This window comes from Ambystoma mexicanum, chromosome 10, assembly GCF_040938575.1.
Source record: "Ambystoma mexicanum isolate Mex_15411 chromosome 10, UKY_AmexF1_1, whole genome shotgun sequence".
In the NCBI taxonomy this organism is placed as follows: Eukaryota; Metazoa; Chordata; class Amphibia; order Caudata; family Ambystomatidae; genus Ambystoma; species Ambystoma mexicanum.
Window position 1 is genome coordinate 1,568,717,459 of NC_090932.1, and position 14,412 is coordinate 1,568,731,870.

Genomic DNA, 14,412 nt, shown 5'->3' on the forward strand with positions numbered 1-14,412 from the left:
CTTACTTATGAATTAAATTAAGAGCTGCCTGTCTACTCCACTAATGTATTTGTCATTTTCACTGGAACTCCCTGCTTGTACTTTATACTTCCAAACTGCGTATGTGTTCCTCTGTGCATTTTCCCACAGTAAAAGATACTTTGTGTATAGACCGATTTAGTTTTGTCCATCAGTGTCTGCTGCGTTCTGAGACATTCCTTTCTCTGAGTCTGTCATGTATTGTGATTACAGCTGTGGAGATGGCACCCTCGAGGAACGAGCATTATCCTCCACTCAAACAGAACCAACTCAGCTTCGACCGAGCCAGGTCCGCATACCAATAATTTCCCTGAAACCCCTTCTGGTTAACGGGGCCACCAGCCAGCCTCCGCATGCCCCCACCCTGCCGGAGTGTGAGAACATTATCCATCAGCTCTGGAACATCAACCACACACAGGCCCAGGAGGTAAGACGTTGAGGCTTATAGAGGAGAATCAATTGCAGATCAGGTGTCTAGCTGGGTGTCTGGGATGAGAAATTTCGGTTGAGAAAGCTGACCGTGACAGCTAAATAAGACCATTGTTGGGATGCTAAGAGGGGCACGGAAGACTGTTGATGGTAAATATATGGTGCAAGGGCTTGTGCACAAAAAGGGGTGGCTTTAATATGGAAGCTCTTATCTGGCAAACATGTTAATTTGATGTTACAGCTTTACATCTATATGTTTTTCAGCTTATGAACTTAAAAACATTCCTGAAGGATGTCGTCTACACCAATAAGTGGACACCAGAATCGTATCTTGTGGCCAAGGCATTGTTGTGCCATCCTCCCAGGTACCCTTTCACTATGTAATTTCCAGCAGTGTGGGGCTGTGATAGATGGTGCTACAGGTCTAGCAGCAAATCTTGTATTTCACATCTGGATCAGAACCCAGCGATAAAAGGGCTACATATAGTTTATCAAAATATAGATCATTACTGTGCAGTCTTGTTCCAGTTTCAGCTTTTATTCTTTAGTTGTCTTTAACCATCCAGTTAAGACGTTTGCAGACTCCTAAAAGACAATGCCAGTTCTATTACACTCTTGTTACTTCTGAGGGAAGTTAATCACAGTCTCCTAAAAACTCTGACCTGTTATGAAGTTACGATTTCAGATAACCCCCCTTTCTTAATGCAATTTTGGTTCCATTTTATTTTATTAAACAGTGGGTCCTCCACTCAAGTTTGGGGCTAAGAACATACGAGTTATGGAGACCTAAAGCACAAGGTACCTATTCCAGAATTGGCTGGCAGGGGAGGCTATCACCCACAACAAAGATTCACCCTGGCCACGCTTTCCCTGCTTCAGACAATACCCACGCCTGTGGAACGGACAGCTTCTGCACCTGAGGTGTTTTGGATTAAATCATTAGCATAGAGTTGTATTTTTACTTACAAATCTTTATACTGGAATGGTGGAATATTGGTGTCCTGCCTGGGGTTTTGTGATACTCGTTCTAAGATTATGTTGAAAGCAAATGGGGAGATGGGGCGTAGGGGATAACTAGTCTTGTTCTTCTTTCAAAATCCAGTTACTAACAAGATAACAGGTTTTGCTGATGGATCATCATGTTCAATACGTCTAACAAATTCATATTTTTGTTTTGCATAGGGTACAAAATGTACCTAGTTTACCAAATGAATTCCTTTTTCAGGATCTCCATTTAATATCACCAAAGGCATACTTTCTTTCGTGACAAAGTCTACAGCATGAAACCAAATATGAGTAGGCTTAGGGTAATGTCTTGTCACTAAAAAACTCTTCTGATCTTCATTAATCAGAGAGGGCATGCATTTGTTGAGTCAGTTTAGCAAGATTTTTGGGGAAAAAAAAATCTTAATTTTTACCAAATATGCAGTGTGATGTACCGAACTCTCCAGACACCCACTAACCAGGAAGCAAGAATACACCATAGCCCGGGGAGAGGATGCTGGCACCATCAACTCAAGCAGGACGGGCACTGTGACCACTGCATGAGGGATGGACCGAGATGGGGAAAATGTCACTGTTGGAATGGGTGCTGTAGAGATCCCCCACCTGCAGGACAGGCAGCAGTTCCAGAGAAGACGCAGCCTGAGAGAAGGCTGCTGTGGAAGACCCCATCAACCACAAGGGATGAACTGAGGAGGCGGCACAGGGGCAAAAGATTGCGGCCAGCTGGGCCATTTAGCCTCGGCTGGCATCCTTGTGTAGTAGGTGGTCACTCTCACCTCTGTGGGGCAGAGTGAGGAAAGCGGGCGGAAAAGAAGACACCTCGGGAAGGTACAGAGGCAGGGAGGCACGGACCTTCCCATTATGGAGGATTAAAAGAGGATGGGACCTTCTTTCCGACATCCCGGTAGGAGGTGGTGGCAGGGACAAACATTATTGGTCCAAAATCGGGTAATCAAGGGAGGAGTAGGGAAGACCCAATGAGGATAAGGGGTGGGACTAGAATGAGCTGAAAGTACACAGGAAATAGAGGACAGCGAAGAGGAACCAGAGTGCTATACCTGGGCATACAGAAAGGAAGCTACAAGAACCTAAGAGAGACCTGAAGCAGAAGTCTCTAACCTACCAGAACCTGCAGAGAGAAGGGGAAAATGCTCATGACCCTGCCCTAAGTAATGCAGGAGCGGTAAGAGAAAACATTGATCAAACCTGGCAAAGAAAGAAGAGATAGACACCGAAACATAAGAAAAAGAAGAAACTATCTGTGGAACTAAAATGAACACCACATGTTTGCTGCTGTCCTCTTTAAACCTTGCTCACAAGTGGTGCCAGAAGTGGGATCAGGAAGACACCCTGTAAGCGCTGATGGAGGGCAACAAGCGGTTCAACTGCAAACCCAACAATCCCAGGTAGATAAAAACGCATTTCATCAAACCATCTAAATGCTGCAAGCTCATCTAACCGACTGCACCACTACAAGTCACCCATCAGGTCGCACCACGGTTTTAAGAAGTTTACCCAGGAGTAGATGACTAGTGTTTTTGTAAACTTTGAGAGGAAAGCCAGAAATGCTCTCTGGCCACAATAAAGATGGGTCCAATACATAGCTCCCCTGATGATTGGGGGACATGCAAAATGCCTGTCAGGCAGCAAACCCAGTTGGGGACACACCTTTTGTGGACATTTAAAATGCTGTTTTGGAGAGGTTGGGAAATGGCGAAGAGATGTACCAGATGAAATTCTGAGAGACCCGGCTCAGCGACCCTGTGACAGTTGTACTATAGGGTCAAATACCTAGAAGACAAGTGGTTGCAGCCAGCAACAGCCACTGTGGCAGCAATGACAGACTGTGTGGCATTGGAACGATTTATAGAGGCCCTTCCTAACCCCATACGAAGATGGGTGAGGCAACCTCACCGGCCAATCCTCTTGGAAGCTTACAACATTGCTTCCGTCTACTAGAAGGCTGGAACCAGTTGTCTTATGACTGTACCTATGGGCACCAAACCAGGCCTGGTCCATCAACCTGGAATCTCATGACCTAAAGGAGGCAGACCAATTCTTGCAATGTTTAAATGGACTGATCAAGACCAAGCAAAGTATTCAAGCAATGAGCCGGGGTGGAATCCTCCCTGATTAGTGGCCCTTTGCCCAAACAGCCAGAATGCTTTGAATGTGGGCACTGGAGACAGATAAGAATCTGTCCTAGGACACAGACCGTAGAACCCAATGATATTGGCGCTTATGAAAATGGCGACGATTGAGGAGCCGAACCGAAAGGCCAGTATCAGACCTCTAAGAGAGTTCCATATTCCTGCGATGCCGAAGTGAACAGAAGAAATACACAAGCCATGATAGACTCTAGGAGCCTACACACAGCCGTAAGTGCCAATTTGGAGGGGACCCTTACCGGGAAAGAACCACAGATAAGGTTGCAGTATGTACACAGGGACATAGTCATACCCCCTACAAACAATCTACATGTGACTCCTGGGGGAAGACCTAAGAAAACCTGCCACTGTGTTTCCCTTTCTGCCAGAATCTGTGGTGGTGGGGTCGGAAGCCAAAAGGTTCATGGAGCAGGGGTGATGGAAACGGGCACCGGTTTCTGAATGTGAGGTACCTGGGCCAAGCCCAGTCGAAAGGAAAAACAAAGGAGAAAACATGCATGGAACAGTAGAGTGATGTTACCCGCTTCTATGGATTGGCGGATCGATCAATACAGGGACAGCTTCAGGATGACACAAGAGTCGGACCCAACACTCTGACATGCCTGGGAAAAGCCCATGGAGGGAAGGAAGGACCAGAGAAAGGAGAGAGAGACTCTACTACAGAGTACTTGAGGAGAAAGATGTTGAACAGAGGTGACAGCCTTTGGTAATGTACAAGTATAGGAGCACAGTGTGGGAGAAAGACACCAAGTAACTGAAAAAAACGATGTTCAAAATCACCCAGAGGTTCTTTTGGTCAGGGATAAATGGGGAAGTAACAAGCTGTTGTCAACAGTGCCCAGAATGTCAATTAAAGGACAGGGCTAATGTACCATACATCCCATTACAAACCATGCCTCTGATCAAGGATCTGTTCCAAAGGGTAGACCTGGACATCGTGGGCCTGCTGCAACCCACCAGTCGGGGTTACAATACCTCCTGGTAGTAGTAGACTATGCTACTAAATATCCGGAAGCTCTTCCGCTCCGGGTAGCATCAGTTGAAAATGTATATGATGTCCTCAAACTGTTAATGGGACAAATTGGTATCCCGAAAGAGATTGTGACCAATCAGGGAACCAATTTCACCTCTACCGTGATGAAAGTTTACCAGGTACTCCACATAGAACATTTGAGGATCTGATGTATGCGTATCACCCCCAAACTTGTGGTCCTGTGAATAGATATTAACAGACCATTAAACAAATGCTAAAATATGTCTGTAGGCTCCGGGGATCGAAACTGGGACAGCATCCTTCCCCAAATCCTAATGACTCTCCGAAACATCCGACAGTCATCCACAGAGTACATTCAAACTGTTATTTGGGAAAAATCTGCATACCTTGTTAGACATGCTCAAAGAGGAATGGAAACAAAAACCGGCCAAGAAAATCAGTCTTGATCTCGACAGGATTACCAGTTTGACTGCCCTGATTCTCTTCGTGTTACAAAACAGTGCTTGGGCACAACCTGCATTAACTGTTAAGAAAAACAAACCCTTCTTGTTTATTTTGTGCAAGAGCTGAACCAACATGTGGAAAAACTACAAGAGGTCGCACAAAAGAATCTAAAGCCGTCTTAAATGGTCCACAAAGCTTATTATAACAGGGGAACCCAAATGAGGTCATTTGAACAAGGGAACAAGGTGATTGTGCAATTGCCCACCTCTGAAAACAAGCTGTTGGCCACTTGGAGGGGACCGTACACCATAGACAAGGCTGTGGAACCAGTGACCTATAGGGTCATTCAAGAGGTTTGAAAACAACTGATAGAGAAATACCATGTAAACCTCCTGAAACAATGGCATGAACCCCTGTGGATATGTTATTATTGGGAAAGTTCTCCCTTTTTCATTTTCTTATTTCAATTTTTTTTTTTCTTTCTTTTCTTTCTTTCTTTTTGATTCAGCTTTGCATGAAATGGCACAGTTGACTCGCCATATGTCATTAAGTTACGATAAATGCCAATAAACAAACTTGAAAATAAATGAACCCCCGTGGAGGTGGCCGTGATGAAGATCGGCCCCCTGGAACTCACTGATATGTAAGCCATGAATACTGACGCCAGAGTAGAGAGACTGAACATCAACCCAGAATTAGAACCTGAAAAACTGGTACAGTTGGACTGCTTACTACACTCATATCAGAACACCTCTACCTGGGAAAACCTAGGAAGTGTTGCACTGCATCAAGACGCTGCCTGGTTGCATAATCCGGTTATGGCCATATTGAATAACAGAGGCACAGAAAGCAGCCATTAAATAAGAGGTACAAATAATGTTAGATGTGGGCACTATAGAGCCATCAAACAGTGAGTGGTGTTCCACAATGGTGTTGGTACCAAAGCCGGATGGGAGTATCAAGTTCTGCATGGATTTTAGGAAATGACACTGCATTTCAACATTAGACGCGTACCCCATGCTATGTATAGAAGATCTGCTGGAAAGACTGGCACAAATCAAATACATCCGCACCATCAACCTCACACGGGGTATTGGCAGATACTGCTACGAAAAGAAAACCGAAAAAATGCATTTGCCACCCCCATCTGTTTGTCATTTTACGGTACTACCTTTTGGTCTACATGGGGCTCCTGCTACCTTCCAGAGGCTGATGAACAAAACACTACAAAGTCACCAGGAATATGCAGTAGCCTACCTTGATGATGTAACTGTGTACAATCCGAATTGGGAGAGCCATCTAGAACATGTGGGGCAGGTGCTGAATGCCTTAACCCAAAGCAGAGCGCAAAATAAACCCCAAGAAGACAACCGTGGGAGCTTCCCATATCAAATACCCTGGGTACTATTTGTTGAACTGAGTGCTACAGCCTCAAAGACAAAATTGAAGCCCTAATGTGTCTCTCCTTCCCTTCGTCGCCTCAAGAAATCCAGGCTTTCCTGGGATTCATCGGATACTACAGATGATTCATATCTCACTGGCAGCACAGCTGATTGACTTATTAAAGAAAAAGACCGGGGGGGAGGGGCACCCCATAAAAATGTAATGGCTGTCTAGGCCTACCGGGAATTTAAAAGACCCTGGATGTCAACAGCGTCCTAAATTGTCCTAATTTTTTTGCGCCTTTCTATCTTCATATGAATGCGTCAGGGTTGCTCTTGGGAGTAGTCCTTTTTCAAGGGCAGGGCACGGCCGAAGACTGGTTCTATTTATCAAGAGAAAACTATTTCCTCACAAGACGAAGTACTCCACCATGGAAAAAGAGTGTTTTGCTGTGAAGTGGGCCATAGAAATGCTTCATTATTACCTCTTGGGTCGGCATTTTACATGGTCACAGACCATGCACCTTTTGATTTGGCTCTCCTGTCAAAAGTATTTGAACCTGCAGGCCCTGCAGTGGTTTCTGTCACTTCAGCCTTTTGCTTTCACTGCAACTTATTCGCCTGGGTGGTGCCTACCCCAGGTCGACTTCCTATCCCGCTCTTATTCCCTGTCCGATCATGGCTTGTTGGGGGGAATGTGTGATGGACCAAACACCCCAGACACCCACTTAACAGGAAGCAAGCATACATCTGAGCCCAGAGAGAAGACGTTGCTGCTGCCGCCGACTCAGGACGGGCACCGGTCCCACTGCCTGCGGGTCAGGCTTTGGAGACAGAAAAGATACCACTGGAGGAATGGGAGACCGAGCCAATGTGATCACCGCCTGTGGGAAGCTCGCTGTGGAAGACCACCAGGGATGAACTGAGGCTACGGGCGCAGATGGAGAAGGTTGTGGCCAGCAGGTGCATCCAGCCTCGTGGGGTTTCTTGCCAACCAGCAGTGAGGCTGTGTAGGAGGCAGTCATTCTCAGCTCTGTGGGGCCTAGTGAGGAGAGCGGGTCGGGGCAAGACACCACGTGGAAGGTCTGGAGGCAGGGAGGCTTGGACCTTCCCAATCATTGAGGGATAAAAGAGGGAGGGACCTTCTTTTGGACATCCTAGTGAGAGGTGGAGGCGATAACTAACATTATTGGTCCAAAACCGGGGAATCAAGTGAGGAGTAGGGAAGACCCAATGAGGAGAATGGGTGGGGAATAAAAGGGGCTGAACAATCTAAAGAGTTGTTCATTTTCTTCTGTAAACAGGAGACCGAGGACGGCGAAGAGGAACCAGAATGTTATACGTGGGCGAACTGGAAAGGGAGCTACAAGAACCTAAGTGGGACCAGAAGCGAAAGTCTCTTATCCACCAGAACCTGCAGAGAGGGGGAAAATAGGCTCATGACCAAACTCTAAGGAACCCAGAAAAGTTGTGAGAAAAAGGGGATCAATCCTAACAAACAAAGAAGAGAGACACAGAAACGTATCTAAAGCAAGTGACTATCCCTGTTACGGTAAAGAATAAAACAAGGTAATACCATGTAGTGGCTGCTGTTTTATTTTTCCCTTTCTCACATTGTTTGTAAACTTCGCTGGGATTCCATGGAGCTATGCAGCTTTCCATATTAAAGCTTGAGTTACTGCAGATGTTTGGGAAACAAGGAATACACAAACCCAACCCTCCAGAACTAAATTGCACTATAATTTGGCAATAATGCAGTAGGGAGTCCATGCGGGCCAGACTGCCAAGCAGGAGCAGGCTGCAGGTGTGTTGTAAGATGCAGTCTCTGAAGATGGCAGGATTTTGGGGCCAATGCCAGTTCTAGGCAAACTGGGCAGTTGCATAAATCTCTGGCCTGCAGGAGCTGCCAAACATCAGGTTGTTCTTTCTGTTATCGTAAATTACAAAAGCGAGATACACCAATCTGGGTTAAAGTGGTTTCATTATGCCCTCCTGTAATTAAAGGGTGCCATGCGGTAGACAACAATGCTTACATGTGTAGGAGTTGCTAATGTGACAGTGGAAGCAGAGCTTCCTCTGCAGTGCACATAATCTGGCTCAAGTGAAGACAGAGGCCTCGTCGGAGGCGTATTGATAAAGGTAACCTGGCAGGGGACTCATCCCAGGGAGGTCAGAGTCATGGTAGATGGATCTGTCCTGAACTTCTAGAGGCAGCGCACGGGCCAGCTGACAGACGCCTCACAGGTAGGAGCAGGAGGGAGATGGGATGGGCAAAAGGGCCTCATGAACGTTCTGCATCAAGTAGTTGAATGGCCTTTTCCACGCAATCTTAGATTAGTTCAAAGTGTGCTGTTCTTGCAGTACATTGGTCTCTTAAAAATTCTCATTAGCATAAACGCGATCGATATAACTTTTGAAGCAATGCTGGAAGAGCTGCCTCTACTGGGCCCAAAAGTGATTTGTTGCAGCATTTGCTCCCAAGGGGGAGAAAAATTATTTATGCAGCTTTGAAATTACTTCATGACTATTTTAGGGCATAGTCTTAAAAAGTAGTGCAAATGAAAGGAGCGCAGAGAATGCACTTGTTTCCTTTGCGCTATTAGGAATGCACATGTCACCTTATTCTCAAAGGTGAGCTGTGCATTTCAGGAAGGGCTGGACAGTACGGCAAAGATGCGCTGTCCAGCCCCTTTGCAGCCCCCCTTTCCTCTCACTCTCTGGCCACCCACCCTGGGCCCTCTTCCTTCCCCTACCTGTGAGGCTAAGAACCTTAGGGTCATCTTCAACTCCACACCCTCCTCTCCTCATATCTACGACATCGCTAAGAAGTTAAACTACCAGCTGCACCTCCTCAGAGGTTTTCTTCCCTTCCTCACTTTCCCCCAGAAGCTCACTGTCTCCAGAGCTCTGGTCCTCTCTAGGCTGTACTACTGCAAAAGCTTCTTTCTAAATCTTCCTGTCTCCCCTCTCCTTCCTCTACAACTCATCCAGAACAGGACGGCAAGACTTGTCCCTGGCCTCAAGCCCATGGATCGTATCTCTCCAGCGCTGAAATCCCTTCAATGGCTCCCAGTGGTGGCAAGGATCAAGTTCAAGACCCTTTGCATTGTCCTCAAGACTTTCTGGGGCCACACTACCTCCAACTTTCTCTTCCTAAATATTTGCCTTTTCAAGCTCTCCGCTCTTCCACTCCAACTCTCTGAGGGTCAGTTGATTTTCCAAGCAAAGAGTTGCGGGCAGATCTTTCTTCGGCTGGGGCCTCCCTCTGGAACAGCTTACCTGTCTCTCTGAAACTTGAGCAGAACCATCTACGGAAGCAACGCAAGACCTTTCTCTTTCCTTCTGCCTTCTCTCTTCCTCTCCCTTGCTGATCACCTGCCTGTTCTATGCACTGGTCACCTGGCCAACCTCTGAATTCGGGCCCAGGTCCCTGCCTGTACAGCTGCAACCCTGCACTGCCTCTTGGCTCCCCTCCACTTGTGGTCTGAATCTGAAACTCTACAGTCCCTCTTTTGCACTCATTTGCCACCCGTTGGCTGCACACTTGTTTTTCTCCTTTGTCCTGCACTTCTCCATCCTCCCTCTACCCTAGGCACTTCCCGCCTCCCCCTTCCCTTGCCCAATCTGAATGACACAAGGCCTAGTAAGATCGTTGTTTTTTCCTCCCTTTTGTTTCCCCCCTCCTTGTCTTGTCGCGTCTAGAATCAATTGTGTACAGGTGCGTTATAAATGACATATCATATCATACACTAGTGTCGGCCCAAAACGAAGGCATGAATGGTTCCAGCAACCAAATGGTTTCTGGGAGTGTATTTCATTGAGATGGGCCCTTGAATTATACATCTCAGTTAAATGCTCGAGAGGGATTCGGGGGAAACCTGTCCATCCCCGTCTGTGGGATGGAAATGCAAGTGTGAAAGCTGCGGTTTAAGCCACGGCTGCCATACTTAAAGAAAAATTAATGACAGGGTCAGAATCATTGCTCCCTCTATTGGATCTCATAATTTGCAAGTAAATATTTTGGGCGCACACACAAACACACACTAATCGCAAGTTGCAATTGTTTGTACATGGGTGAATTCATAGCTGCAAGATCTATTTGCAATTGTTTGTGCTTAATTTCAAAGCAATGCTGAACCGCACTAGCCACAAGTTTTCCCCATTATGGCAGTGTATGTTTATCCAGTACAGCGTATGAAACCAAGATAAGCATGCTGGCTTAGAATATGCCCATGTTGAGTGCAAATGCAGTGTTCAACCTGTCAAAGTTTTTATGTGGGTTGTCTGATGTTAAAATGCTGGTGCAGGAGACCGCCAAGGGGCACGTGCCAAGATGGCTACGTGATCTAGTCCTCCATCACTAGCCTTCCTCCCCCATAGAACTGTGGCAAAGTTTACCCCTGGAGAGCAATGAGACCACAGTCCACAATGTCATGGGAACGGTGAGACACCGAGGTGCACCCGAGAAGTGAGGATGTTGGTGGCTGGGTGTGGAGCCGTAGGAGGGCCTCGGTCAGCAGCCGTGCAGTAACGCTGTGAGGGGCGCTGCGGAGAGGGGTGGCGTGAGTGCCACAATGCTTCACTTGGGGCCCTGCGGCCTGTGACAAGTTTGGAAGGCCTGCTCTTCCTCCTCCCCCGGATAGGGTAAGAGGCTACCACGGAAACCGTAGTGAGGGGGGAGGTGATCAGGGAGCAAGAACGGGCCATGCTTCATGCCCTAGAGGAGGGGCGGCCTGAGCCCCGAAGCAGGTGTGGTGTCGGTCATGCCGTGAGAGACTTGAGATTAGTCTGCAGTGCCCGGGAGGGTTGCAGTAATCAGATGGAGAGCGGATGGCCTTGGAGATCAATGCTGGGAGACACCAGACCCACGTGCCCACCTCTGATGGTAGGTGATGGCTAGCTGAACTGTGAGTGTAAGGAGGACTGTCCGTAGAGGCTAGAGTGACTCTTGCTTGCAGTACAGACACCCGGGGGCCAATGCGGCACCCGTGGCTTGCCCAGTGAGGGTCTGTGAGCACTGGCGAGAGAGTGGTGGAGGACCAAGGACCTGCGGTGGGGGACCAGCTGGAAGGGGGAACGTGGAGGCCCTGCAGAAATTCCAGAGGCTGCAAGGCCCCCACCCAATATGGAGGGCCCCACTCGCAGGAAAGGAGGGGAGGCAGAAAGGGAGGAAGAGACGACGAACAGTGATGTCTGGAACATTCCATGCAAAATAAAGGCCCTCTGATCAGATATTCAGGCCTCTGTGGTGGAATTGAGAGGCAGAGTTGATACGATAGAGGAGAAGATGTAAGGCCTTGAGAGCAACCAACTGTCAGCGGATCTACTGGAGGTGAAGGTAGACGCAAGGCTGGTTAACCTGGAATCCAGTCCAGTGACACAATTTGCAGGTTCGCTGGTAGGGCTCACCTGTGTTTCCCGAGACATTTTACGGAAAGTTGTTTCTTGTCGCTTCTTTTGTTTTGTTCGAGTATCATGAAGAAAGGGGCACGCTTCCCCAGACGCCACCCTGCCTCGAAAGTGTGACTGTCAATGTGCACAGGACAAAAACCTTCCAGAAGGAAGTAAAAACCTGTGTTCAGTTGTTAGCAGATTAGAAGAATATCAGAGTAAGTGCAGGAACTCGGCTTCAGTCTGCAGAGGCAGAAGGAACGAGAATCACCCTGGAAGTGGAGCAATCGGGGAAGGAGAGGTACAGCAAAACAGCAGCAGAAGGAAGGCAGAGCAAGGAGGGCAACGATTCAAGGCCAGGATAGAGTATAAACAAATGTAGCGCTGAGCAAGGTACGGCTTACCAAGTGTTGAGATGCAGAGCCATCGCGTCTGCAGTCTTTAGAAATAGACGTTGTTCACCGACTGTAGCTCGAGTGCCTCGGATCAGAACGCTAGGCCACTATTGTGGGTCCTGAATGGAACAACAATTTTCCATTTTGGAAAAAATAAAATGGCACCCGCAGCCCGGGATGACAACCTCCACGAAGACCACAAGGACAATGGTCTGCATTTTATTACATCGAGAGAGATGATTCTGAAGCTAAAACTAGATGACCTGGAGAACATGGAGTGCCGCAACAACCTTCGGGTCATTAGTTTGAAGGAGTCGGAGGGGGAGACGCTGGCGGGCGTGGAAAGGAATGTGGCAGACATTGTTAACCATCTCTTCAAAGATGAAGGTGTTAATGAGGTGGCTATTGAAAGAGCTTACCGATGTGATGGTGGCGCTAAGGGGCTGAGAACAGTGGTCGTGAAACAAAAGATGGAGGTTCTACCGAGAGCTATGAACCAATGAAAGGTGGAGTACCAGTGGCTGAAGGTAAAGATCTACCAGGACTGACCAAACGGAGGGAGTGCAAGCAGCTCACGATGTGGCTCACTGCGAAAGGGCCAAGAAATAGATGAGGATCTCTCCTTGCGCTTATATTTGCATTCTACTGAGAAGACTACTGGATAACTAACGCAGGAGAGGCGGAATGGGCACTTCTGATAGTGACTGCCATGAGGGCGGGGGTAGGGCCCACAGTGGATGCGGGGCACAACAAGGAGGGAGGGCAGAAGGGACTTCTGTGGGGCAGAGGAAGAAGATAGCGAGGGCTCGGAATTCCAGCAAGATGAACACGCCTGTGCACTGAGAGAACTTACCATTGTTGAAGGGGGTATGGCAGACCCGAGCTCCATACACAGCTGTGGCAGATGTGAAGGAGGGCATATAGATAACATATGAAGTTACAAATATGTGAGCTAATTTGAGGTACCTGCATGATGTACTTGCACCAATGCAGGCCGGTATGGTTAACGGCCTACCATGCCTATTTCCTCACTTTAGGGAATCTGGAAAAGTTGACTTCCTGCATGTCCAACCCGACTGTTCTGGGCCACTCAGCACTACCAGTATAGAGCTTCCCACGAGAAAGTACAACAGGGCAGCCCGAGATGAGAGCAGTATCCCAAGGGGACGTTTTCTTGTGAGAACACTTTGAGAACCCCCGTGGTGAGTTGGTTTAGAATTTCTTGCTTTTCACCACTACCTGTTAGTTTTATGGGCAAAGAGAGGTTAAGGATAATTTATATCTCTATGTGTATATGATTTTAATTCTTCTAAAAAAACTATTACTTGATGCCCTTAAGTGCCCGTGAAGGGACCATTCTTTATCTTACAAGGGTCGTCTACCTCGCCTTGAAGAAGGTGGCCATTACGAGTATCCATGAACAGCATTCATTCACCCTTGACTGTTGTTTATTTGCCGCCGAAACGCTCACCTAGCAAAGGGATTCTATAAAATAGTTTTTAGGCTGACAACCTTTGGACTCTCAGGAGACACTGCCAGCACATACCTACTGGATCTACCCAGTTTACCCCCTGCAGCGTCGGCAAAGTGTGTCTTTGTGTGATAGCAGTCAACAGAGACCACTGTTTGTTCTAGAGAATGGAATATAGAATTTTTATGTGAACCTTTAGATAGAATCATTGCCAGCTGGATTACCTAGTGGCATAACATATGCAGAACGCCCATTCAGTTAATAGATGTGAATATGTTCTGCACTCTGTATCCTATGTGTGTTCTCTGTGATTTGTGCAACAGCAAACCTCTCTAGTTAATACCTATGGGTTGAAACTCATGTGTTTTGTGAATCAATGTTTGTGAATCTTAACTGTCATCTGTCATGTTTTGGTAACCGTGTCCAATTGGACACAGGTTCTCTTGTGTATGTTTTATATGAATACTTTTCACAATAGCTCTTTTTCATTATGGCTTCTTCAGTACACTGTTTTTGCTTTAGAAGCAGTTTCACCTTAAGGGGTGTCATTATACTTTCTTAATCTTGTATTGTTAATCGTGAAAACCAACTCAATTATTCAATATAACTAATTGAGCTTACTCCTCAGTTTGTATGTATTTCCTTTCGGACAACTTTTGGATTTTATGATTTAATCAATCAGTAATATTGGGGATCTCCAATTAGGTCCTGATTA

General features: G+C 47.0%; 1 protein-coding gene across 2 annotated transcripts in view; it reads left to right on the forward strand.

The window, feature by feature from the left end:
* Nucleotides 1–14,412, forward strand: part of LOC138492597 (coiled-coil domain-containing protein 74A-like) — a 276,626-nt gene that overhangs the window by 130,252 nt on the left and 131,962 nt on the right. For both annotated transcript variants that reach the window (XM_069619879.1, XM_069619880.1), the window contains 2 exons: nucleotides 232–445; nucleotides 712–812. In XM_069619879.1, the coding sequence (XP_069475980.1) occupies nucleotides 232–445; nucleotides 712–812 (315 nt within the window). The remainder of the gene's footprint in view (nucleotides 1–231; nucleotides 446–711; nucleotides 813–14,412) is intronic.